The 27,717-nt window shown below is 37.2% G+C and overlaps 4 protein-coding genes across 4 annotated transcripts in view; 2 read left to right on the forward strand and 2 right to left on the reverse strand.

Moving 5' to 3' along the window:
- Positions 1-27,717, reverse strand: part of LOC134814234 (zinc transporter ZIP11-like) — a 94,160-nt gene that overhangs the window by 19,617 nt on the left and 46,826 nt on the right. The window lies entirely within an intron of this gene.
- LOC134814235 (DNA-directed RNA polymerase II subunit RPB9-like) overlaps positions 1-27,717 on the reverse strand; it is a 94,997-nt gene that overhangs the window by 16,189 nt on the left and 51,091 nt on the right. The gene's annotated exons all lie outside the window — the stretch shown is intronic.
- On the forward strand, positions 10,338-11,469 carry LOC134813860 (SWI/SNF-related matrix-associated actin-dependent regulator of chromatin subfamily E member 1-like). The gene has a single exon (XM_063821743.1). It carries the CDS (start codon positions 10,347-10,349, stop codon positions 11,094-11,096), a length of 750 nt encoding a protein of 249 aa, XP_063677813.1. The 5' UTR covers positions 10,338-10,346; the 3' UTR covers positions 11,097-11,469.
- LOC134813817 (cadherin EGF LAG seven-pass G-type receptor 2-like) overlaps positions 11,634-27,717 on the forward strand; it is a 43,287-nt gene continuing 27,203 nt past the window's right edge. Inside the window, exons 1-5 of the mRNA XM_063821697.1 lie at positions 11,634-11,702; positions 11,876-11,927; positions 12,046-12,099; positions 14,293-14,432; positions 24,851-24,959. Coding sequence (XP_063677767.1) covers positions 11,668-11,702; positions 11,876-11,927; positions 12,046-12,099; positions 14,293-14,432; positions 24,851-24,959 — 390 coding nt within the window. The 5' untranslated portion in view covers positions 11,634-11,667. The remainder of the gene's footprint in view (positions 11,703-11,875; positions 11,928-12,045; positions 12,100-14,292; positions 14,433-24,850; positions 24,960-27,717) is intronic.

The following is a 27,717-nucleotide window of genomic DNA, read 5'->3' on the forward strand; positions in this document are numbered from 1 at the left end:
TTGCTTTGGCGGGTGCGCGCGCTTCTGCAATGACTTTGGTCATACTCTTATAGCTTGCAGACCATTGTTAATGATTTGGTTGATACATGTTTCGTATTCCGCCTTCGGCTTCGCGCGCGAAAAGTGGCATGCAACGTATGTCAATGATTTGGCCCGGCGTGTGCTACTTCGAGAAAAAAGCGGCGCGCGCTACTTCGAAGAAATTTAGACAATTAACATCCGTCAACCTTGTAGCACGATATGTTACTGGGCCGAGCCGCGCAGCCAATAATGCAATTATCGCAACCACTTTGTTAGTAAAACAAAATTTTAGTAAAACAAAATTTTTATTTACCACAAAACAATCAATACATATTTAATATTATTATACATTTACAAATAAATCTAAATTTAAATTCAGCTATATACACAATACACAGCCCGCCGCGCAGACAACCACACATTGCTGAGAGATTCTCAGGTGCAGATGTAAGCACCGCGCGCGTGAGGTTTGTTATTTTACAATTACATGTCACGATATATTATTAATTATCAGAGAATTTTAGAAGCAAAATAATAATTGCATATTGGGAAAATTTCGGTCGTTAACGCAGTACAGGGCGTGGACACTGCGATGCTAATAACGGAAAATTTTGAGGCACGAGTTTCATTCAGCTACCCAATTTATATGTGACATGTACTTGTATTAAATTCAGACAAATGTCAGTAACAATCGACGTCAACATTGTGCAACTGTAAACTGCAAAATGTTAACGTCGATTATCACTAAATCACATCTCGCAAGTTACTAATTCTTTGCACTATATATGTTACGTCACTATAGCATATGTCATTCATATTATACGTTATATAAGATAAAAATAAACATTTTATAATTGTTTCAATGTTCAACACTGCTAAAAAACAAATACCTACTTGCCCATCGATTAAGCAGTCGCCAAAACAAGGCTCAAAGTTAATTTACCTTCACACCTCGTTTTGGAGACTGAAGGATGTCAATAAATAAATAATGGATAACATTAATACTGAATATGATGGATAATCAGTAATATCAATAAAATCCACAATCACTAATCATGTTTTCGATGGGCAAGCACTCGCAACTGGATGCTGAAACAAACGGCGCAAGTCTTGCACCGTTCATGCAGCATACGTCGCGAGATATCATGAGCTCCGCTAACTCTGCGATTCTAACGGATGAATTAGGCTACCCCGACAGAAACACAGGTAACAGGGGGTTGTGGAAGGACACGAACACTGTTCGTTAACTCGTACCCCGGGTACCCCCTATATAGATCTATGTCCCGCCGGAGAGAGCCCACCACCAGTCATATCGAAAGCAGCTTTTAATTCTGCATTATAAATATCGCGTCGTCATAATAAATAATATACATTACCACTACACACTTGTCACTACACACTTTTATGCACAGTTCAACTAAAATATTAACAAGAGACAGAAGAGTTTTACATCGGCTCAGCACCGCAAGGACGTTGGCTATACACGTGGTTCATAAATTAGTTTGATTTGGGTACTGTTCGACCGGGAAAGTGGTCGGGATTAGTTCTCATAATGAGTGATCACTGTCGTCAGATATATTAGAGCGGGAACTCCCCCAGGTTCCGGACGAAACGCGCACAGTATTTAGAGTATCAGCGCGCAATGCTGTGCGCGTTCATTCCCATATTGTTTTATCATTCGGCGATCGCGTTCAACGTGACTGGTGAGGAAGTGCTATGTTGTTTACCTAAATTCAAGCATGGTATCCATAGATAAGATTATCAGTCAGTAAGTGGGAATAACAGGCAAGTATCACTTCTCACTCAGAATTCAGTGAAATTTTTGTCACACCAATCAGTTCCATACCTGTTTTGAGCTCTTAGAAGTGACTGTTTAAGCAAATTCTTGACAGAGCTGCAAGGGGAGGTGAAATTCATCGGCCCAACTTTACGAAATTCGTTCCACAGCCATGCAGATTTGTACATAAATTGATTAGTTGGAGAGGGCGTGATTAACAAATTATCTTTCCTATTTGATAAGCCGAATAGGTAGTATAACGAAATTGGTACTCGTGACTTAATGATCTTAAACAATTCCATTAAACAACGGTATCTGTATAGGTTCTCTATAGCAAGTAGTTCGTGTTTTGTGAATAGAGGTTTGGTGGACTCTTTAACATAGAATTCAGATCCTAGACGTTGAGAATTAATTGGTCTTGCTCTAGCACATGTCTTGAACTTGTCTACATAGGCTTCAAAGTCTCCAAAGAGAATCCTGATACACTTCTTTTGAGTAATAAATAGCGGTTTCAACTGATTATTGGGAATACCTCCCCAGACAGAAATAGCATAACCTAGGTGTGATTCAAAGAGGGAATGATATATTTGCTTATATAGTGATTCTGGCAAGCATTTCTTAATACGGTAGATACGTCCACAAGCACTACTTAGTTTCTTATTGAGAGATAATATGTGTGGTTTCCAGCTTAGTTTATCATCAATGATTACTCCAAGAAATTTTGTCTGACTTACACGTTTAATTATTTTGTTATTTATGGACAAGTTTTGGCTATCTATATCTGCATTTAATTCGCTATTATCACGTTTAGAGGGAGAAAAGTACATATAACAACACTTCTTTACATTAATGTGCAGTAGGTTAACTCCCACATACTTGTTTACGGCCTGTAGTACTTCATTAGCCAATTCGTATGCTTTATTTTTCGAATTGGCAGCGACAAATATATTAGTATCGTCTGCAAATAAGACAAATTTACCCTTATTAGTTATATTGCAAATATCATTGATATACAGTAGGAAAAGTAGAGGTCCTAATACACTACCCTGAGGGACTCCAAATTCGACCGGTAATTCATCAGATTTGGTATCTAGAACATTTACAAATTGTTTCCTATTAGACAAGTAACTAGAGATAAGATTCAGAGCATTCCCTCTTATACCGTAGTTTTTTAATTTAGTAGTTAGTTTACAGTGATCTAGAGTGTCAAAGGCTTTTGAGAGATCGATGAAGACCCCTAGGACATGTTGCTTTTTACTAATTAACGATTCTATATGTTCTACAGAGTAGTTCAGTGCATGGCTGGTGGAGTGTCCTTTCCTAAAGCCGAACTGGTTTTCATGTATTATCCCCTTGGAAGTAAGGAAACTATAGAGCCTCTTGTAAATTAACTTTTCTAGAATTTTCCCGAATACAGGTAGAGTTGATACTGGTCTATAGTTTTCTAATAGCTGTTCATCTTCTTTTTTGTAAATGGGGCTGATTCTCCCAGTCTTCAATTTATCGGGGAAGTGGCCTTCTTGCATGCATTTGTTAAAGTATCTAGCTAAGTACGGTGCAGTAATTTGGCATGACTTCTTGATCACATGAATAGGTATGTCACTGGATTTCCCGTTTTTTAGTTCGCTTATGGTCTCTTTAATTTGATTGATTGCTATGAAAACTAGCCTACTAGATTCACACAAGAAGATAACGCTAGTTTTTCCATCTTCATCTGATAGGCTGAAGGCTAAAAGTCTTATTGAAAACTCTGATGTCATTAAATTACTTGGTTTTCACATCACTCTTTCCCAGAAAGCTCTCCCTAAAGTCACTGTGTCTAATATTCCCAGTCAGATATTCGAAACCATTGAACGCTCTGGTTTACCCGCTGAAGATTTCCGGTTACAGACTAAAAAAGCTCTTCTAGATATTATTCCCTTGAAAAATCCTGGACTTAAACACTTGCTAGATAATGAGCATTTCTTTGAAATTGTGTACATAAATGTTGGACTAAGGTACACTACTGCTGAGATCAAGGTCTCCCCTCAGATTAGGAACCTATTGACAGGAGACGGCAAAATATTCATTCTGAATAGTGCTTGTCCTGTTAAGGATAGATTCATCATCAAGCAGTGCTATAATTGTCAGAAGCTCCACCATATTTCCCAAAATTGTCCTGAGAAAGAAACTCTGGTTTGTATGTATTGCAGCGGTAGGCATAGAACATCAGACTGTCATTACAAGGAAGACCCTAGCAGACATAGATGTCGCAATTGCAGTCTGTCAAAAGATCCAAGAGTCTCATCTCACTGTAACACTCACCATTCCAGCTCAGAGCAGTGTCCCATCATGCAACAGGCATTGAATCGGTATAAACAAAACATCCTTACTTCAAAAAACTAGCTACAAACTCTAAGTCAGAATGTCAGAGTATGAACTTTGCCCTGTTCAATTGCAGATCCATATGCAATAAAACTGCTGGAGTCATGCAATTGCTTGAAGACTTTGATACTGATATTTGCTGTGCTACAGAAACTTGGCTGAGAAAAGATGACAATGCTAAGTTTTCTGAGATGAAAGAACTTGGATATTCCATTCATAGCCAGCCAAGAGCTGGGCGGGGAGGAGGTGTTGCTGTTCTATATAAGAAAAGTCTTAAAGTGACTCCTCAGAAGTGCAAGCGATTCAAAACGTTTGAGTCTTGTGAATGTACCTTCAAATCATCTTCTGGAGATATACTACGAATTGTTTCAATTTACCGTTCTGGCACCTCCACATCTCAGAGTGCTAACATCCCCCAATTTCTAACTGACTTTGAGCAACTCTTGGTTGATTTAGTAGACAAACCTGGAAAGCCCTTGATCATGGGTGATTTTAATATCCACATTGAAGACGAAAATGATTCAGTTGCACAAAGGTTTAATTCACTACTTAAGTCTTGTGGGTGGGTGCAACAAATTTCAGCTGCAACACACAGAGATGGGGGCATATTAGATCTTGTAATTACCAGGGATGGTTCTTTTACTCACGATTGCATTGAAGTTCTAGATCCTGTCATTACTGATTCTGGCACATCGTCTGACCACTACTTTGTTGCTTTTAATTGCAATGTATCTCCAGCACCCATAGGCACTCTAGAACCAATTACTTACAGAAACATTGCTTGCATAGACCTAGATGCTTTTGTTGAGGACATTCTTAAGTCAAAACTATGTGACACTGATTGCTTCAATGACCTCGATAGTGCAGTTGATATCTATGAGTCTGAGTTGAGCAGTATTTTGGACAAGCATGCTAAAGAAAAAACTTTCATCCCAAGAAAAGATCATAACGCTGAATGGTGGTCTACACACTGTCAACAAGCAAAAGCAATGAGAAGAAAGATTGAGAGACTGTATCAAAAGAATCATGATTGCCCAGATTATAAACGACTGTACAGGAAAGCATCAGAGAGAGCATCCTCAGTCATTGTATCCACAAGAGATCACTTCTACAAAACAAGGTTACAAGATAGTGCAGGTGATGCTAAAAAGACTTATTCCATCGTTAATAAGTTGCTCAATAAAGAAAAAGTTAGTACTACTACACCTTCTTGCTCTTCAAATCTTGAGAGTGCTAACAACTTTGCACAGTTCTTTAAATCAAAGGTCGACAACATATACAACAACATTTATTTAGAACAACAATCCCTTGAAGATTCTCCTAACTCAGATGAATCTGTTCCTCTTTCTAATAGCCCAAAGATAGTACAATTCCGTCATGTGTCTGATGAGGAACTAGTAAGCATCATAAAGAATATGTCCAACAAATTCTGTGATCTTGACCCCATACCTACAAAGATTCTCATCAAGTGTCTCCCAGAACTCCTTCCTCTGATCTCATTTATAGTCAATGAATCATTAGTTAAAGGTGAGTTTCCTATAAAACTTAAGGAGGCTCTCATTCGTCCAAGTTTGAAGAAACGTGGCCTTGACGGTGAATCTCTATCTAACTATAGGCCTATTAGCAATCTCTCATTCTTGTCAAAAATCATTGAGAAGTGTGTATCTATACAGCTCACCAGTTATCTTGAGGATAACAACTTGCTTTCTAAAGTTCAGTCCGGCTATAGGAAGTTTCATAGCTGTGAAACTGCAACAACCAGAATCCATAACGACATCTTGATAACTATTGACAAGAAAACTAAAGTTGTTCTTTTACTTCTAGATTTGAGTGCTGCCTTTGATACTGTCAATCACCCAAGATTAATCAAGAAGCTAAGATCTGCTTATGGCATTACAGGCATTGCTCTTACATGGATCAGGTCCTACTTGGCTAACCGTTCATTTTGTGTCAAAGTCCAGGATTCGTCTTCCTCATCAACTGTTCTTGAGATAGGTGTGCCACAAGGTTCAATCCTTGGCCCCCTGCTATTCATATTGTACACCAAAGATCTTGAGAACATTGCAAGTATGCATGGGTGCTATATTCATTTGTATGCTGATGACACCCAGCTGTATTTCACTCTTGATTCTGATGACCCATCACAGCTAGAGCACAATATGGAACACTGTATGTCTGATATCAAGAAATGGATGACAAAGAATTTCCTTCAACTGAATTCTTCTAAGACTGAAGTCATCGTTATATCCTCTAAATTTGACTCAAAAAATATTCCAGCCTCTCTACAGATTGTTAATGATCAAGAGCCACATGTTGTTAGTGGAACTGTGAAGAGTCTTGGGCTGTATTTGGACAGTTATCTTTCAATGAGTGATCAGATTACGTCAGTGGTTCAAGCATGTAATATTCAGATCAGAAATTTGTGGTTTATTGCATCAAAACTGTCTTTTAACCTTAAGATTCAGCTTGTTCATGCTCTAGTACTCTCTAGAATTGATTATTGCAATAGCGTATATTTTGGACTGAGCTCTTATGATTTAAGTCGTTTACAGAAGGTGCAAAATTCTGCTGTAAGATTTATTTTCGGGAGAGGAAGAAAGGCACACACTACTCCACTACTTAAGAAAGTTCATTTTCTACCAGTTAGATTTAGAATAGATTTTAAGATTGCCCTACTTGCCTACAAGTGTTTAAATAATATAGCTCCTCCTTACTTAAAAGAGTTGATATCTCCTAGGCAGCAAAGTTTTAAAAATGTACGTCTTGATAATGATTATTTTTACCTTAGTTTTCCGCCCTCTCCTAACTATGTAAACACAGAGAAAGCTTTTAGTCACTGTGCAGTTAAAGTATTTAATTCCTTGCCATACGACATAAGATCAGCTGAGTCAGTTACATCTTTCAAGACCAAACTTAAAACATACTTCTTTTCTCTAGCATTTGATTGATTTTGCATTTACATAGGTAAAATGAACTTGTCATGTCTAATTTTCAATTAAACTAAGCTCAGTTAATGTAAGAGCCGCTTTAGAAAGCACTGGAGTTTATCTCCAGGATTAAATTATATCGAGTTATATGATTTAGCTATAAGGCGGTTTATAAAAGTTGTAATTATTATAAATTATTATTAATCTCAGTACAGTCAGAATCCCAAAGATAAATACTGGACGTAATTGATGTTGGCAGGTAGTCAGTAAATGAAGGCAGCGAATTTATTCTCAAATAGTCACCAGAGTATGCTTCGTTCAGGTTAGCTGCAATAGAGGCAAAGTATTTATTGAACTCATTTGCAATTATACGACGATTAATCACACGTTCATTATTTATCACGAAGTTCGGCTTGATCTCACGTCTTTTCTTACCACGTAGTTCGTTGATTATCTGCCAGGTTTTCTTACTATCTCCAGCGCATTCTGTAATCTTAACACCATGATACTTACGTTTTGCAGAATTGATAAGGTGGTTTAATAACTTCCGGTGTGCCTTAAATTCTTCATGACGTGTTACCTTATTTGTACAATTATAACAAAGAGTAAGACAGTCTGCATGGCTAGGTGAAGAGTTGCTGAGGCATTTCTTCTTAACTGCCTTTTTCCATAGGTCATAAAGCTCATGTTTTCTATTTATAGAGGCAATTAGGCCAGATGTAATCCATGGGTTGTTTTTAGCAGTACGTTTAGAACACTTAGGCTGGTCTAGTTTACATGCGTTGTCTAGTTGATGATTGAATAGAGTGAAAAAAGTACTGAAATCTTCTGGTGGATCACTTGTTAATTCATTGTCTAGTACTTCGACAAATTTGTTCACATTAGTTGCACAGTAGTCATAGTACTGGAAGTGCTTTTGTTCATGATCCTCAGCACTGACTAGGGGTGAGTTGAATATGTTAAATACAGCATGATGGTGACTGATGCAGGTACTAATCGTTCCAGAGCAGATAGAGTTTTCGATGTTGGTGGTGAGTATGTTGTCAATGCATGATTGGTTACATCCTGGTTTATGATGCGTAGACGTAGAAATAAGTGGTGATAAACCTAGGCCTAGAATAAGGTTTTCAAAGTCTTGAACGAGTTTACTGTTTTCATCATGGAGATTAATGTGGAAGTCTCCTAGTATGTAAACATTCTTTTTTGAGCATGATTCAATCATTTTTCTAAGTTCATTTAGTGCCTCTGAGGCGTTCCCACTAGGAGGACGGTACAGAACTCCTACATGTAGAGGTTCATCATGTTGAATGGTAATAAATAGGGTTTCAAGATTTTTGGTTACCCATGATAATTCTTCGTTTACAACTCCATTAAGTTCGTCCTTTAAGTACAATGCTACTCCACTTCCCTTCGCTTTATTGATATGTTTATCTTGGTAGAAACAATTGTATCCCTCTAGATGGTAAACAGTGCTTTCCTCTATTCCAATATTGGTTTCAGCAAGTCCAATAATTTTAAATTTTTCGGCTATTAGGTCTAGTTCCATGCTAAAGGCATCAAAATTTGTTTTATTGCCATCTATGTTCTGGAAAATCATGGAGCAGTTGCTTGCAAAACACGGTTTGATATGTGTGTTAAAGTCCTTAATTGTATAGGATCTACAGTTTTCCAAAACATCAGACATCTTTTGGAGACATGGGTCACAGTCATTAACTTCAGGATCGGTCATTACTTTAAAAGGATTATATTTTTGTTAGATTGGCAAAATGCGCTATTGGGCTTTGCTGAGCTTCGAAAAATTGACATCGTCAATTAAGTTACACTCGTTAAAATAATGACTAACAATTAATTAAACTAATAAGCGAAGTTATAATTGTAATAACATGAACAATTATTTGTGACCCAATTGTGTCGTCCGTAATAATTGCCATGGATTAAAATAGTTATTAATGCAGATGTTGTATTGTTATTTATTAGTAAAAGCACATCATGTTATATTTTTAGCCTAAACGAGCTAAAACTTGTTGAGTTGTGAGTGATTAAAGTTTGTGTAATTAACACAAGCAAGCAGATTGATATAATTTTTTAGCCAGTTATCAATAGGACCAATTGACAAAATATTGCAAGACTATGCCTCAGTGTGAGACTTTTCTGGTCGCTACTAAACAAAGGGTACTCGATCCTCAACCGTGCCTTAGACAGTTATCTTTGCTCGATTTATTTGTGTATACTGTTTGAATTTGTACTTTACATTGCAAGTGGCAGACATAGAAACACAAAGACAAATTATGTGCATACTACTCTGGTAGCTCAGGCTTAAACAAATAAATCCCTAACCGATTTTTCATAATAGTATAGTTAACTGTATATGCACTGAATGGGGATGATGATAAATCACAAGTTCCAGTGTAGAATTAATAACTGCGCTCGTTGAACGGGACCCTTACAAGAATCTGGATTCCTCTTTTTAAACCTTCACTCACAGCTTTGTGACCATTTGGCCGACTCGACCTTGAGCTTTGGGGCTGTATAGGCCCCAATTAAGTCCTTACAATTAAATCCCTACGATTACATGTTATAGCCCATGCTAGTCCTAAATTTGGAAGATGAAAACCATGCAATCACTCTTGTCATTACCCACAGTACTTTCCTGTAGCTTTCAGAACCAAATTTAATTTCCATGTTTACTTATCTAAACCTTATATGCTTATGTTTACTTGTCTTAACCTTATCTGCACACAACCAAGATACTGCATAAACATGTATGTTTTATCTGTATGAACTTATTACCTTCTATTCCCCTATAAAAAGTTTTAACTGACGTTTAAAAGTTCAACCCATTGTAGAGAGGTATTTGTATTCCTCAAAATTTGTACTCCTTATAACTTCCTTTGGCACATTATGATGATGAATATCTTTTAAAATAACTGGCTACAATGAGCATTTTATTAACAATAAATAGTAGAGATCAAAAACTTTAATTTCCAACAGGAAAATGGTATATTAATGAAACAGGAAATTTCCATGATTCAATCATGTTCGGAGACTATTTTGAGAAAATAATACAGTAAAGTACTATAGGGTTAAACTAGCATGTAATCATCATACAAGGTTGATTAAGTGTTTATTAGTTGTTTGTTGCTGAATACTTTCACCACTTTGTTTTGAACCTATCCTTATTCCTTAAATGGGCAGTTTATAAGCACATAATTTTCTGTTCATTTCATTTTATAATTCTAATCAGATTTAATCTCAGGATGTTGAACAACGAGTTGAAGCCACCAAAGCCTCCAGAGAGGCCATTGATGCCTTACATGCGATTTTGTAAGCATGTTTGGGAAACCATCAAACAAGACAATCCTGAACTAAAGCTTGGAGAGATTGGTAAGATGATTGGACAGAGATGGAGGAATATGGCTGATGATGAAAAACAAAAGTACCTCGATCAGTATGAATCAGAAAAAGCAGAATATCACAGAGCTACGGCAATATATCAGCAGTCCCCTGCATATCAAGCATATCTTGCAGCTAAAGAACAACAAAAACACCAAGAACAGAAAGTTAAAGAGAAAGCAGCACAGATATCGTTTCAAGAACAAGAGAATCACAAGATGTTTTATGCCGAAGAAGATGATGGTGATGACGGATATAGCGAGAAACATATAGCCACACAACGTTACCATCGTAACCATGCTTACATTGCTGAACTCTTTCAAGAAGGCAGCGTTCCTGATGTGCGAACTGTTGTTACCAAGCAAAGGATGCTCATTCTTCAAAAGCAAGTACAGAGTCTTGTCTCTCATCAAAGTCAGCTGGAGGAAGAACTGCAGTCGATAGATAAATCTTACAGAGAGAAGAAGCAAAAGTATGATGAAAGCAATGATAGTTTTCTTTCCCAAATGGAGGATCTGAGAAAGAAGTGTGATGTGGAGAAAAATGATTTCTTTGAAGAATTGAAATCATCCAGTGATGGGAAGTCAGCTGAAACTCCAATGGAAACAAATTGATTCTTTGGTATTAGTGCCAACTTTGCACGTTGGGACTATGAAAATAGCATATTTTTAAAGATTTAATTATATTGTAAGATTCATGGCGCTAGACAATTTAGAAATTAATTATTACTATGATATATTATGTGTGATATGATTTTCCCGGATACAGCAGTGATGACTATTTGATAATAATATACAATATGAATTGGAAATCAGCCCTCTCGTATAATCACTACACATGAAGTGGCTATGTCTTGGTTTTAAACTAGGCACTAATCATGCAATTTACTATTTTATTCCATATTTATGACTGTCAATTATGTTATGTACCTATTGCAAACATACACTATACTTTTTCTGGTATCATCCATACATAATTTTGTTCTCATTTGGTTTTTTATTATTTATATGCCGTATAATGAAAACAATAAATGAAGTCCTATATCTTAAGATGAAAATTTCAAGACAGTCACTGCAATGAATAAATGTACATGATATATGTTAACAAACATGCAAAGCTGATAGCGATTCTATAACCAAATTCCTTTTCACAGCAGAATGAACCTGAGATAAAAACCATTCTGGGATGAGTCATATCTTATTTCTATTTTTCCTCTACATGTGAGTAAAAATTAAACTCTTTGTGAATAAGCCAAACTATAAATCGAACGTCTTATATTTACCTTGGGACCTATTTTTGTCCAAACTTTGAGCTAGTTATAGTGTAACCTCAACTTGAAAGTTTTTCAATCTGAATTGTTTGTCTTGAATAAAAACAGACTTTTCTATTTCAGCGTTCCTACTGCTATCTCACTTTCAATTAACGATTTCATCTCTAACACACCCGTAAGTTGTTTTTTTGGGAAGAGTTTTTCCGTGGATTTGTTACGCAACAAGTTTCCTGATAATGATGTTCATTGTCTTATATGCTTCTTGGTTTACTAGTACGTTGAAACAATTTCAGGAATCCTGGGCCGGAGAGAATGTTGCTATTGTTATTCCTGGCCTAACCTCATCGGTTAGTGAAACTTATGAATATCTATCATTTTTCATTTTAACCTCTAACTTTTAGGATCTTTAAGTATCTTCAGGCACCAAATTTAGCTGAAACGCAGCCATGCCATTGGTTTGAATCATACAAGCAATGCTTGATTTTCTGTTTGGACCACTTTCATCTGCCAGAGGATTGTGTTCAGCAACTTTCTTGGATAATTTCTGCATTCCCTCATCCAGTCGACATTCCGTTTCTATAATTACTCTATCCATCCTTCTATTTATTATGCTCAGTTCTTCATCCACTAGTTCTGTCATCCCTATTATCTTATCCTCCCCCTGTCGGATTGTTTCTCTTGTACTCTTTGCGACCCAGACTTTGTATGATTCCACTCGAGTCAGGAGAATTATTGGGTTTATCATCGCGTTTAGAGCGAGACACATGATATCACTGAAACTCCAAGAATAGTAGTACATAATGCTTGATGAGTAAAAAGGACCAGGCCATTCGTATTTGAGTCGTGTAATGGTCCAAAATATGTAGTTGACAACCATTGGCATGCTGAGTATTATATGGAGTGTTGTAATTATGATGATTGTAACCGTCGCTTTGCGCTTGATAGCCTGTGATGCCCTGTCTGCACTGGCATTTGTAACGCTGTGTTTTGAGTTTCTTACGCTAAGGATCGAGATCAGGCAGCTGATCATTACCACGAGTGTTGGCAGCGCTATTTGAGCAATGTAGAGAATGTTGTCAATCAGGTCTAGAGTAGGAAACAGCGCATGTTCTTCATTGTTAATAAGGTAACAGTAGACATCCGATCTAGTATACGCAGACTTAAAAATAGACATTCCTGAAAGAGACGGAGAGTTATATAACAGCAAGACTGATAAATATAAAGCGATGTGGTGATAATGCAATGTTAACTGTTATAAAATGGCTTTCAAACCGCATATAAAACAGTGAATTGCAAAAACTTCAGTAACAAACCTGTCATAGTTATATCGTAAATTAGTGTTAGCCCCAGATAAGCCCCTATCACTATCAGAACAAGCTTCCTCTTGATCGTCATCAAGGGGAACACCAAACTTAGGGTCCTGGTGACACTGAGAGTTCCGGTGAGGAACATGGCCATCTTTTGTATTATACGGTACACAAAACCCCACAGGAAGCATACTGTATCCGACCTGAACAGGGTGTGTGATCTATTGTTGAAAAAGGAGGCAGCAACGAATATCACCATGGAAGAAAAGGTGGCATCATTGATGGAAGTGCAGAGGTGAAGGCAGGTTGAGAGATCTTTATCTGAGCGAGCCCAGAAGTAACAGAACACAGCTATGTTTCCTGTGACACCAACTAGACTACATATCACGTAGATACAGCCGAATACTGTGTCAACTGCCGGCGAATTTGTGAATCCTGAAAGGGGTGATTTTGTTCAGAAATTCTCAAAATGTTGACATTATTTACTCAAATTTGTGGTGGCTCGACCAATTAAGTTGATAAAGTTGTCAGTTTTATCAAACAATATTTTTGTTGTTCCGCACCGTGATTAGTTGTCATAGGACCATCAGTGTGATTCTCCATGAACAATAGTCAGACGAGAAGTTCTAGAAAGTACTAGAATTCTAAGAAGACACGTTTAAGAACAACTGAGGTATCGAACTAGAATCCATAATGTACACTGTACAGCTATTGTCCAAATTCTTGCTTCAATCGGACCGTTCGCGTTCGTTTGACAGTATTCCTATTGTTCGCATGGCCATTATATCATCGTTAGTTTCTAGAACAGTTGGAACCGCCGATTAAAGCGGTAAACTTCTTAAAGGGACGGGGTACAATACCTAAGGAGACCCTGTATGTGTAAAGTAACACTTGACTTCTAGCTCTCTAAAACCGAAACTCTTCCAACTATATATAGTTTTAAACTTATTACAACACTATAAATCTATTAGATTTATTGAGGACGTTACAGAAGGAATTGATTTAATACAGTCCGAGGAGTCCTAATCCTCCTCGCGCCCGAAAACGGCGTTTCTCTTGTCACATATAGCTGAAAGAGTGCCAATTTTAAATTTAAATTCAAAAATATTCTTTCTAAGAATTAGGATTCTATATCGTGACGAATAACTTAGTCGCAGAACTTAATGGAGATCCCTCACTTTTGTGATCAATTAATCATTAGTTAATTACATGATTATCTAATTAACTCCTCAGGATCCCGCATGTCACAGAATCACGGTAGAATACAACGCTAGTCACGTGACAGTTCACTCGGAGTGTTCTGAGATACCGGGCACTCTCTACTCTGTGCGGGAGAATGAGGTGACGAGAGTGTACTCTTCTCCAGTTATAAGGTACTGCAAACACAAGGAAATATTTTATCAAAGGAGCTGGAATTTTTTCATTCATGTAGCTGCTCATTCATATTGTAAAATAAATGTTTGCGTTGTCCAATCACTCTATAACCGAGAATTATAATCTCAACTCTACAATGACAAGCCCATACTTTACTTAACTGCAGTTAACCTTTTTAAAAGTTATCGTCCTAAAGCTGCAAATGCGCCAAGTCTAACATTAAAGAGGATACCGCGGAATGAAATAAGGAATCTAGATTTGGTGTACAAGAATATCTCATTGTTCAGGGCACCACAAGGCTAAACTGTACAGCTATATACACCAATTAGTTCACTACTGTCTGTATTCTCGACTATTTTAGTTGAATATTCATGGAATATTGTCAAGTTATAACACCGTCACTTTATTGTTCTGTGAATGGTGCTGACTGTGTAATAATCATGAATAAACATCTGGTCTTATATTCACGTTTTGTAGATCCGACAGATGAAACACATTTACATATTATTTCTAAAGTGGGTGTTAGACAATCAAACGATGGACACTTTCAGCTCTAAAAAGTTGAAAAAAATTACATTCATGAATATTGAATTCCAAATTGGATCAAGGTTTTATCAATATTATTTATTGTCCGTTATGGGCGCGCTATTACGGCTATTGTGGCTACAACGTAAAAAAAGCTTCATCCTCCAAAAGACTTGAATAATGGTCCGGTCTTTTATTACGCATAGATATCTGAATGAATGCTATTTGATAAAATAAGTTGTGTGAACTAAAAATCGAAACCAATGGGGAAAATACGCCTAAATAGTAAATACTTAAATTTAAATCGTAAATTCTTATTTAGCTATAAAAACAAACAAAATGTTCAATAATCATCATTTTGAACTATCTTTCTTCACCTTCAAAAATAATTGTGCTCGCTTCAACAATCTCAGTGTCTTAGCATCTCATTAGATCAGAGATCTAAAATACTCGTTTAAAACATGATCTAAATACTGAAAAACGCGGGGGAGTATTACATCTATTGTAAGCGGGAACATTGTATAATAGATTATGTGTATAATAGATTATGTGGATCTCAAATAAACGTGTAAAATTGAGTTTAAATAATGTGTGAAATGTAATTACTTTGTACAATGTACATGATGATAATATGGCGTCTACCTTAATTTAAACACCTTCATATCATCATACTTCGTGTTTTGTGCGCAAAATATTTGACCGATCGCGATCTCTTAAACCTTCACCCTTCATAGTCCACCATTCAAAATACCAGTATGTCTTATAACACTGGTTAACGTTATTGAAGGGCACGATATTTCTGGATCTTACCACACAATGCTCCCCCACAATTACTAGTGACCGCATATTTGCAGCCAAAATAACCCTCATGTGTTGTAACTCTGCAGGTTCAGGGTATACGGACCTATGTTTGGGATCAGGTTACCGCGCTTGAATGGGATCTGTTGGCGGGGGTTTAACATAATGTGTAGTTTGCAACTGTTTAATCTAATAAACTGGAATAGAATGGGTTTTTGTGCAAAATAAAACGTTTTGCCATATATACCGTGTTATGTAAATGGTATGTTTTAAAACTTTAAACGGCTTTAAACCTTTCCATGAAAGAATTATAAGTTGCTTATCAAATTTGTTGGCCTAAAACTGTACTTCAAAATTCTCCTCATTGAACATCAATCCTTGAATTCGGGTGAGTCATGTTTCTTGTGTAGTTTATCCAATTATAACATAACTAAATTAAACGCATCACGTGACAAAGTGAAAGACCACGTGATAATACCACATTACCACATGGTGCGTCATTCAACCATGAAATTCGGCCCTGTTTCCCCAATTCTAATTCATTTCACTAGATCAGGTGTACAAATTCAATGACACTCGTCCTTATTACATCATGTTTTGAATCCGTAATACTGTTCGCTGATTAGATGATGTATATCACGTGTTATAATGCTGAGTTCAACTGGTTGACTCGTTTTATGGAGTTTAAAATCTAAGATTCAGTTGTAGAGTAAGCCACAAACTCAGTTGGGAGACCAACTCATGTAAATTGTAAAGCAGACAATCTACACTTTTTTTCACACAACCCGTTGTCCAATAATTTGAGTTTGGTAGTTTTTCTCAATTCGTCACTCACAAATGAAAAGATCTTAAGTCGCCATAGGCCCTTTAAAATTGCAGCACTGCAAATCTTGGGACGATGCCCAAAGTCTCATTGGTAAAGAGACGCTTCTTCAACTTTAGCATAATCCAAATCCTTTTTTAAACATGTTGAAACTTGACAGTTTGAAGTATGATGAGCTGACCGCAAGTACAAACACAAAAATTATGTAAAAATCAAGTCTTGTGGTTAACATAATATTTACATGGATTATAATATTTTGGCGTGAGTATGAATACCAGTACAAACTTACCTGATCTAGTGAAGTAGTAGTAGTAGACCAGTCTGACTAGTCTGTGTAATCTGTGTAGACTAGTCTGTGTAATCTGTGTAGACTAGTCTGTGTAATCTGTGTAGACTAGTCTGTGTAATCTGTGTAGACTAGTCTGTGGTATTAGAGTGCAGAGAATTATAACCCACATTTTATCAAGTTGTAATATAGCGTCCAGCTACAGTGTAATACAGTGTAATAATGTTAAATAGTCAGTATTACATTAGCAGAACTCAGTATACCGTAATATGAGGATTTTGCGATTTAACGTTTTAAATTATTTACATTACGGGAAGAAAAACAGTTATTTCACTTGTTCTCTCTTCATCACGATTGACCCTTGATTAAGGCAAATAGTCACATTTAACCTCCCCAAGGTTTACATTGAGAAAAGAACCAACATTCAAACACGCCGACTCTCCATATAACACTAACCGTTATAAAACACCCATCATCCATTAACACCATGCACTCTATTCATAGGAGCAATAATTTCTGCCGCACGTGCACAGTGGTCCACGAACAGTAGTCACAGGCGCATGTGTTAAATGGAGTACTGGCATTAACCCTGATATGGGGGGTCCTTTAGTTCTGAAAATTTTGTGGCGAAAATAGTGATACCCCCCCCCCCCCCCCCCATTTACCGTTTGTCCAGTCAGAACCCCTCAAGTTTGCTTAACATAAACTTCCAACCCTATAGTATCCAGTATCCACCAATTAGTTGAGTTAAAAAGGTGCTGATATCCATTACGTAGCGTTCTACACCGTACAACACTTTTCACATTAGCGCTACCTGGCACACCAATTCTAATTGGTTCATATCCCGGCCTCTTGACACAGATCAACCTATCAGAGCCCACCTTCTCAAACACGTGACAGATACCAGCCAATGAGATTGCTCCGTTTTAACACGTGACAAGAGCTTTTTCCGTGATTTGGAAGAGGTGGATCGGAAGTGCATCCTCGTGAACGTTACATGCACAGCTTATACACATGCTTACAGTTGGGTAATTGAAAGGACTACTAAAGGTACATGCTACTAAGGGTGGGGGAGGGGTGTTGTGGTAGAGGAGGGGTGGAAGCAAATGTTAACCTTACTTTAAAATCATTCTGTATAACAAAGCATGCTGTGTTATGGTGATGTTGTTTGTAATTATAAGTAAAGATTTACATTAATTATGCTGCACAATGACACTGAGCTGTGTATATAGTACCATTGTAATAACGCTGGTGTATCTGCTGCTTCACAGAGAGCTCTAACTACAGCTGCGTACTCTTCCGCGCAATCAAGGAAGTGACCGTCCACCAGTCAGATAACGACACATCACAACTGTTCAATCACAGAGCTGCAATCCTGTCACGTGACACAAACCGACCAGTCAGCTGCTGTCTTGTGTATAATCCCGACTGTATTCTGGTGGCGGAACTTTTGTCTGTCTGGTCTAGGCGTCTTCTTCCAGCCCAACATGCTCAGACAGGAATAGAGCGCTCTGATTGGACGGCTGGTGTCACGTGGTCAAAACGCTGTGTTGTGATTGGTTGGTTTGCTTCCGGTTGGCACCCTGGCCCCCAACTGCGGATGTGGTATCTTGGGTTGCTTTCTGTGCCTCTACAGTACACCCGAATGTGTACTCTTACTTTAAAGTTTAAACCTAATCTAGAAGCTTCATGTTCAAAATGTCCCTTTTTTATTCACTTCAAATAACAAAATGTGAGCCTGAGACAGACGAATGTAGATATTTCAGTAAGTCTAGACATCAGAACTGCAGAGTATATATATATATTATACAATACATAAATGTAATGTAATACAGTGCACAGGTTTGCAAAACTTCAACAAGATCGAAATGTTAAAACAATATTCCGTTACCATCCCAACCACCGCGACATAAACTTTAAAAACGTTTCTTTTTTATCCTGAAAATGTGAAAGCTACTATTGGGGGGCCTGTTTCACACAGTGAGAATTGAGAAATATTCTCGTTAAAACGGGGAACTAGACAGTAGACATATTTTACCTTGAGTCGCGTCGATAAGACTTCCTGACAACTAAGAACTTAAGAAGAGAATGTTGAAACGTTTTGTGATGTCCTAACTGTGCTGTGCTCAAATCATACTCTTCATTTGTTGTGCTCAAATCATACTCTTCATTTGTTGTGCTCAAATCATACTCTTCATTTTTTTTTTTTTTTTTTTTTTTTTTGAAACTTTTACAAAATAGCAAATATACAAATGTACAGCAAGTCGAACAAACATATAAAATGGGCCGAAATGTATAAATGCTATAAAGCGTGGGTCAGTGAAACAAGTACAGAGGACAACTTTCAAAACAGGAGTTTTATGGCCGCCCAAAGTCTCAATAACATCACCTCCACCTAGTAATAAAATTATGAAATATGAAAAGTGTGAAACAATCAAATAATAAAATATTCAAAATATATAGTTGTCTCTTAAATACAGATAACGTCTGAAAATTCTTAAAATAATCATCACTCCTTCATATATACTGATCAGTGTCCGAGAGTGTAACTCATGATGACTTCTTATCACGGCTACATACCTTCCCGTACCGGATGTAGTGGTCGAGATGAGTCTGTTCCGCCCTCTTCTTCTTCAGGTCAGTGACCAGATGCTTCCTTGTTGCTCGTTCTTCGCTGGATCTGTCTGGACATATCCATACATCTTTGTGCTTCTCCCTCAGTCTCCCTGTTTTCATCAGAATCTGATGAACCGCTGTTGAGCTTGGGACGGTGATCTTGACTGGTCGGATAGCCGTACTACCTGGCCTCTTCCAACCGACTCTAGTCGCTTCGAAGTGAGGTTTCTCCCCGATCTCCTCCAAAACTGCGGTAACTAGCGCTGGAAGCTGTTCTTCCTCCTCTTCTTTCAGCCCAAACACGATCAGGTTCTTGCTCCTGTCCTCCTCTGCAGCCACACTCTTCATCACCTTCTTCAGGATTTTACTGTTGCAGACCGTACCACTTGCACTGTTCTGTTGAACAGCTGCACTATAGTTCTGAATCCCTGACTCCACCGTTGTTTGGACTGTCTCCTCAACAGACGTCTTAAGCAACTGTAGTTGTTCGTCCTTCTGCATCAGCAGCTGGCCCTGCAGTCTGATCACCTTTTCTTTGTCTGCTAGTGCTTCCGTCTTGAAGCACTCGATGATCTCCTTCAAGAGATACATCTGACTATTCTGCCGACGAACAAGGTCCACTGCATCCACAATCCAGCCAGACAGAGTCTGTTTATCCTTAGTCTTGATCTTTTCACGACTTTCGTAGTCAATTTCACGGTAGTCCATATGCAGGTCTTTTTCTAACTTATCGGACCAGCGAGCAACACAGCCTTCCACATCTTCCTGTTGATCATAGTTGAACTCCTTAATCAACTCCTGGGATCGGGTCAAAGTTGGGTCATCCCCCATAGTGTACTTGTATAGTAATGTACAAGTACACACGCAAAGGTAAACTACACGGTAGCAGCAAACTGAACTTATTGCAAATTTACAAAAGATAAGAGAGCTCGATATTTGCAACACAAGCTACACTGATTACACACTATTTGTTGTGCTCAAATCATACTCTTCATTTGTTGTGCTCAAATCATACTCTTCATTTGTTGTGCTCAAATCATACTCTTCATTTGTTGTGCTCAAATCATACTCTTCATTTGTTGTGCTCAAATCATACTCTTCATTTGTTGTGCTCAAATCATACTCTTCATTTGTTGTGCTCAAATCATACTCTTCATTTGTTGTGCTCAAATCATACTCTTCATTTGTTGTGCTCAAAACATACTCTTCATTTGTTGTGCTCAAATCATACTCTTCATTTGTTGTGCTCAAATCATACTCTTCATTTGTTGTGCTCAAATCATACTCTTCATTTGTTGTGCTCAAATCATACTCTTCATTTGTTGTGCTCAAATCATACTCTTCATTTGTTGTGCTCAAATCATACTCTTCATTTGTTGTGCTCAAATCATACTCTTCATTTGTTGTGCTCAAATCATACTCTTCATTTGTTGTGCTCAAATCATACTCTTCATTTGTTGTGCTCAAATCATACTCTTCATTTGTTGTGCTCAAATCATACTCTTCATTTGTTGTGCTCAAATCATACTCTTCATTTGTTGTGCTCAAATCATACTCTTCATTACTGCATGACTTATGAAAACTCCAACAAATTTTCATTGGCACCAATTTAGCCAAAATATAATGACAAAAATTCACCTTTTAATTTATTCATTCCATGAAACTATGACATGTACTAAGAATACCGGACCTAAAATAATTCGGCCACTGACTAATGTAGTAATACCGCAAAAAGAATATGGGGTCATTCTGAAGTGGGAACCAAACCACTGCGGTTTTACAGGAAATTAGCTAAATTTAAGTTTAACTGCAGCCAACAGATCTCAATCTGGGAGATACTGATCTGACCCCCAGTGGACTCTGCATTCTCTGCTCTTATTGGTTCGTTTTAGTCACGTGGTACAAATAATGTAGGCTGATTGGTTGGTTTGGGTGACGTGGTTCCGTATGCTGATTGGTTATGCCCCACTTGGCGCTAAACGTTTTCTACACAGGTTCATCACTTCAGAATGATTCCATATTCTTTTTGCGGTATTACTATTATGGTAAATTATGAGTTAAATTCAATTGCGGCCAACAGATCTCAATCCAGGGATTAGAGACAAATATTGGTCGAAGCAGCGAAGTCAATAATAATTATAAAGTGGCCTACTGAGTTACGAGTGCCAGATACATCTTTCGAGAATTATTGTCGCCAGGTATATCACCAACTGTTTCAACAACCGTAAAAAGTTCTTGGAGTCAATAAACGTCGATTCTTGACGTAACACGTAACCAACGTTCCGCGCCATAAACGTAAATCTACAACATTTTTCAACATTACTCTTCGAGCACCGTTGCCTACAAAGCTACACTCATCGAGCAAGGGTACCCTATGCAACTGGCGATATAATAACAAAGTTTATCAAATAAAAGATTTAATATAGTCAAATTCTATTTATATTTGTGAATATTAGTATTATCATTATGGAGAGGGGCGAGTTATAATATTATTATATTTGTCTTGACAGTTGCTGTTATAACTTAAGATTTGAAATTTGTATTCCTTGTATTCCTTGTAAGTTGTACATAAATATGGCTATTAGGCACATTTTGGTGTATGGGAGGGATGGGAATAGTCTCTACGACGTTTCTGGGCTGAAATACAAAAATTCGAGTGACCGCGAAACCCTGAAAAAGGGTGTGGCCGAAAACGCCCGTATTGCATTTAGTACAAAAATGCAATAGAGTCAAAATGTTTTAAGCATCATCTAGAGAGGTGATAACCGTCGAGAAATCGCTTTTAACACAAAAAGCTAACGAGTTTCCCTTTCGTCTCGGACTACAGGTTAAAGATTCGTAACCTGAATGTAACAAACTTGGAATACAGTTAACTTTAGCTCCTTGACACGGCTGTGCCAAATATTTGACAGGAGAAATAGAAATGAATAAAATTTACAATTTTAGTGAACATGACTAAAATAAAATGACGAACAGCCATTATATTCATAATTCTAAATAAACGTGATGTTAACTTAAAAACCCGGAAGAATTGTGATTTATCTTGACCCACATAACGCCTCCACACGCGGCCTCCCCACGTGCGGAAGAAAACTGGAACTTGCTTCAGTTCCCCCAACTTGCTTCAGTTCCCCCAACTTGAACATGTTTTAACTCTGATTGGCTAGTTTGACATATTGTGTAGTGTTGGCGTCAACCCCGCGTATTTTAACGAATTCTTAGTCTAATATTACGTGTTGTGCAGCAGGTAGCGTAAGGTTAAGCCTAGAAGCTGAAGTGATAAACTAGACTAATGGTACATGGCATTAAGGTTTCTAATATTCCATTTTGGAACGAAATTAACCCACTTTCTCATCATTGGCATTAGACGGGTCTTTCATTCACGTCAAAATCATTAAATTGTGATTATGTGTTATAAATCATTAATTGATATGTATTTATCTGATTACTAATTACTGTCTGCTTTATGGATTTAAGTTTAAGTTGGTAATAATTGATGAACCTGTGTAGAAAACGTTTAGCTCCAAGTGGGGCATAACCAATCAGCATACGGAACCACCACCACGTCACCCAAACCAACCAATCAGCGTACATTATTTGTACCACGTGACTAAAACGAACCAATAAGAGCAGAGAATGCAGAGTCCACTGGGGGTCAGATCAGTAGCTCTGCTTGTCGTGTCCCAGGGGGGTTAAACTGCAGTACCGTAAACCGGCTACCAGCCAATCTGATCACCTCATAGTGATCACGTGACCTTCATGTAGATCACGTGGCTTAAAACAAACCAATCAGGAGTGTTTTCTCACAGTGATCTAGGTGTATAGTTTCGAATAGGTTGCTGAACACTCGTGCTTAGTACACACAGCACTCAGTCAACTCCAGTAGAAGCTAGGAGTAATCAGCTCTAATTTTCAGGATGAACATAAACTTTACCAATCTCAACTCATTCTATTATATATATTTCAACACCGCGTTGGAGTGTAAATTTGTGGGTTGAAACGTCAAAAAGATTTAAGTCTTCATTGAAAGGTTGAGAGTTTTCCTTTCATCATATTTACGAATAACAAGACTTACAATTACTTTACGAGAGTTACAAGACTTACTAGGGTTGCAAATAGCTGTATCTTCAAGATCATGCAATGTTTTTATGTTCTTTTATGAATAATGAATATCCGAGAGCTGGCATTGTCGTTACACGTAAACAATGAAGTTAAGAAGTAATGAATAACAGTTGATGTGGGTTATGTGGGGGAGGTGGTGCACGTGTGTTTTGATATTAATGACATTTGATAGGTCGATGCTGAAAGCTGATTGGTTAATCACTGTCACATGATTAGAAACAGATATTACAAAAATCACAAAATTTAAGAACTCATAATTGAGCATTATTTGATCATAGATAGTACTAATTGAACATAATTGAGCGTAATTTGTGCATTTTAACTACACCACTAACACCAACAAAAAATAATGATATGTCATTATCGTGCACCTTCGATCCTACTCAAGTACGCTCAAGTACGCCAATACGCTCAAGTACGCTAATAAGCTTTAGTACGCTAATACGCTTTAGTACGCTAATAAGCTTTAGTACGCTAATACGCTTTAGTACTAATAAGCTTTAGTACGCTAGTACAATAACACGTGACGCTGTATTGAATTGCAGTGTGAAGAACTATAGTTATATACTTCTCAGTACTCAGTGCTCAACTTATGATTATAAATGTGGCTTGGTAACCTCCCAAATATTAATTATTCATGTGCAAATCACACCTTGGTTATGTGCAAATCACACCTTGGTTACGTGACTTAATGTGTTTGTGGATTTGATAAGATCGATCACACAAAAGTAATCTAACATTTCTTTACATTCGCTGTAAGGCCTGTTTAGACGTGAATGGCCGTATTAGATTTAATAAATTATTAAAATTGTGTAGAGGTACTTGAGTGGCCTTTGTCTAATCGACGATGGAAGATGTATAACCGCTGGTTGTTTTTAACAAGCGGACTTACATATTAAACTATGTTGTTTATATTTATTTAAACTGTTTGCATTTGTTGGAAGAAACCCAAGTCAGCAAATTGAAACTAAGGACTAAGGAGTATTATTAGATTAAATGTCAACAAATGGGCCAGTACTAAAATCACAGATCTTTAATAACCTATATAATTGTCATTGCTTGTCACTATCATGCTCTTAGTTCACCACACATCACTTTCCAATTACGCATCGGTATTTCTTTGACAGTATGAGCCGGTAATAGTAGTTACAGTATTTATTTAATATGATTAACTTTGAATAATTTAAATGCTGATTTTCAGTAATTTAGCACGAATTGAATAGTTTTTACTATACTGATATTTCCAGGTTGGACTCACTGGATAAAGATCTAGTGTTAACAACAGGAACAGCACCTGATCCTAATGTTCACTACGTGACTAAAGTGGTTACAGACTCCGGAACAACGCTCCTAACGGTACGTTGAATAACAGTTAAATATCTGTTTATTTAACATTTCCTGGTATGTTGGTATATTGGGGTTTGATTTGTTATAATTAAATGTTTGGAATTTTTTAAACAAATATTTTGTTCCCATTCCAAGAAGGTCCTTGTTAAAAACCAGCCGAGCAGAGTTTCGAATATTTAGATGTGGTCTGTGGATCTTGCGAGAAATGTTAAAACATAACACATGTCATTCGAGTACGATGAAATGTCAATCATGCATGATTTACGTTGGTCACATGTACAAAAGATGTACACGAAATGTATACATGATCTCTCCTAACCTAGTGCACACATAATCTTCTAGCTGCGACGTTTAGACTGGCTTTTTATGTTCCAGAACTTTCTGAGAGACAGTAAGGCTCTTAATAATTATGCATAACATTAATAACAATGACATCTAATCAAAATATCAACAGTTAATAATTAGACACAAGATAGTGTAAAAATAGTAATGAATACGGCTCGACTTTGAGACCTGCTCGTCGTATTAAACACATTACATTAATGCCCTCCGGACAACATTAACCTTTTACTAAAATCACTCACTAAGTAAGTATGAAAGTAACACATTACCGCACATTACCGCATATTACCGCATGTTCCAGAACTTTACAGTCCATTATTTACCATATTGAAGCTTTTAAACATACCAGATCTGCACCAATAACACCATAGTAAATCTAAGTTTGACCCATATCTAAAATCTCTGAAATTTCTGTGCAATTCTAAGAAGAATTACGTGAGTTATTAAAGGGTTGCGTATGGGCAGTTACTTCTGGGCTACCCTGTATGTTGTAAATGAATAATAGAATTTATTTATTTATTTATAACACGAGAGTTTAATTAGTAGCAGATTAACACGGTTTACTGCGCGGCTCACTTTCTTCACCGCACGCTCTGAGATCATGTTTTGTTAAACCCTTCAACAAGTTTCCGCTAGAAAGGGTTACTGGTGACGTCACTGTTCTTGAAACTACCTTTAATTACATGTGTATCGGGTGCTTTGTGCTGCAGTAGCGCTGTTTCGTTACGTCACTGCTATAATAATAGCTAGCCTGAATCTCTTACAGTTAGTTTTACTGTATCATCTTACTAGGTAGCGACACTATGTGTGCACGTGGGATACTCGTGATGTAGTGCTGCGAAATGGTGTTCATGGAGGGGAACTGTCTTGATCTAATAAACCCCTAAAATTTCCGAAATTCAAGCTTAGTTTATGAGAGATGACATGAGAGACATTAGACTGACATGATACATTAGAGTTTTGTGTTCAAGGTTTTAATAACTAAAACAGAGTTCAAGTTGAAATACCAAGTTAAAATAACCAAGTTCTCCTTTAAAAAACATTTAACAGTTAAGAAAAGTTACAGTAATAGTTAAGTAAAGTTTACGTTCTGTGTCTGGTAGTTTAGAAACAGGAAGCAATTCCCCACTTGAAGAGTCTGAAATAGTATTTTCCTGGCGGTTAAAACACGTGAAATATGTAAAACACGTGAAATATGTAAAATGTGACCTGTAAACAACAGTTCTGTAGTTGTGTACACTGTACATAAGAACAAGTCGCTATAGAACGTTTTGCAGTTAAAGCAAGCAGCTTACCTACACGAGTAATTATAATTATATTGTAACACATACGTTATAAAGATGATTAAATGTGTGTGTACAACAAGTCTATTGTTCTCCATTTGCCAAACCAAGCTTGTATATAACGTTTCAAACCTGCATATCGCAAATATTTTATAGTCTTACATTAAGACTAGATGCTCGGAGCTCCAGTATTGAGCAGTGACTCAGGATTAGTAATCCTCGGAATTACTGATGATAGTAAGGCCCTAGTAAGATTACCAAGTGGCATTACAAGTTCGTTATTACTGATATTTTATGACAACAAAATATGTTAGCATTATGACTGAGTATTAACCTGGGGTACCTGGGTTAAGCATGCATAATGGCAGTCACCATTGCTCTCAGCAGATGGTTCTTACAGCACATAATACACCAGGAATATCGTTTGCTAACATCTGTTGACGAGCACAGCTACACTGCGATAAACTCAGAATTTCACTTTCTTAGACAATACTGTATTGTCATGAATGTCATTATAATCCCAATGGACATCATAACACTGTCGGGTTTTATTTCCAAATACATAACCGCAGCAGCTCATGTACCCATATAAAATCAGGGCTATATGTCTGTGGCCGAACACAGATGAATTTTGTCGTATAATATGACGTGTTTAAGGCACTGTGTGTATAAATTGATGAATCGCATGCATATTATCGATGATAATCATTGTTCTGAAAATAGCTTTTTGAAAGCATATTTTATTAGAAAAATTCATAGAACGAGGGGAATTTAAATTTGGCTCCAAATCAGGTAATCTTTAATAACAATTCCCAAGACACCTTCCCCCTCTCTTCCGGCCCTTGTAATAATATGAAAACTGACACCGTTTACGTTCTAATTCACCGTACGAAGTACAAACAGGGTGACATGACAACACCCATGTGATCTGATCTCCTTATTACAACTTTATTATTACAAGAGAGCAAGTTAGTTATGTGGGTACTGACTGGGGTGATTGAAATGGTGAAAACTGACACCGAGTTCTTGATCTATCATCTACAAACAAATCCTTGATACCTAACCTCCTAACTGAACCCTGGTGTATATAATATATATTATATTCGTGCCACGTTAAACCCATTATGGCTTATTTAGATGTA

This window comes from Bolinopsis microptera, chromosome 4 (assembly GCF_026151205.1).
Source record: "Bolinopsis microptera isolate Bmic1 chromosome 4, MBARI_Bmic_1.0, whole genome shotgun sequence".
Taxonomy (NCBI): domain Eukaryota; kingdom Metazoa; phylum Ctenophora; class Tentaculata; order Lobata; family Bolinopsidae; genus Bolinopsis; species Bolinopsis microptera.

What these genes read in the sequence shown, in the direction of transcription:
- LOC134813860 (XM_063821743.1), top strand. Translation starts at nt 10,347, where the DNA reads ATGTTGAACAACGAGTTGAAGCCACCAAAGCCTCCAGAGAGGCCATTG.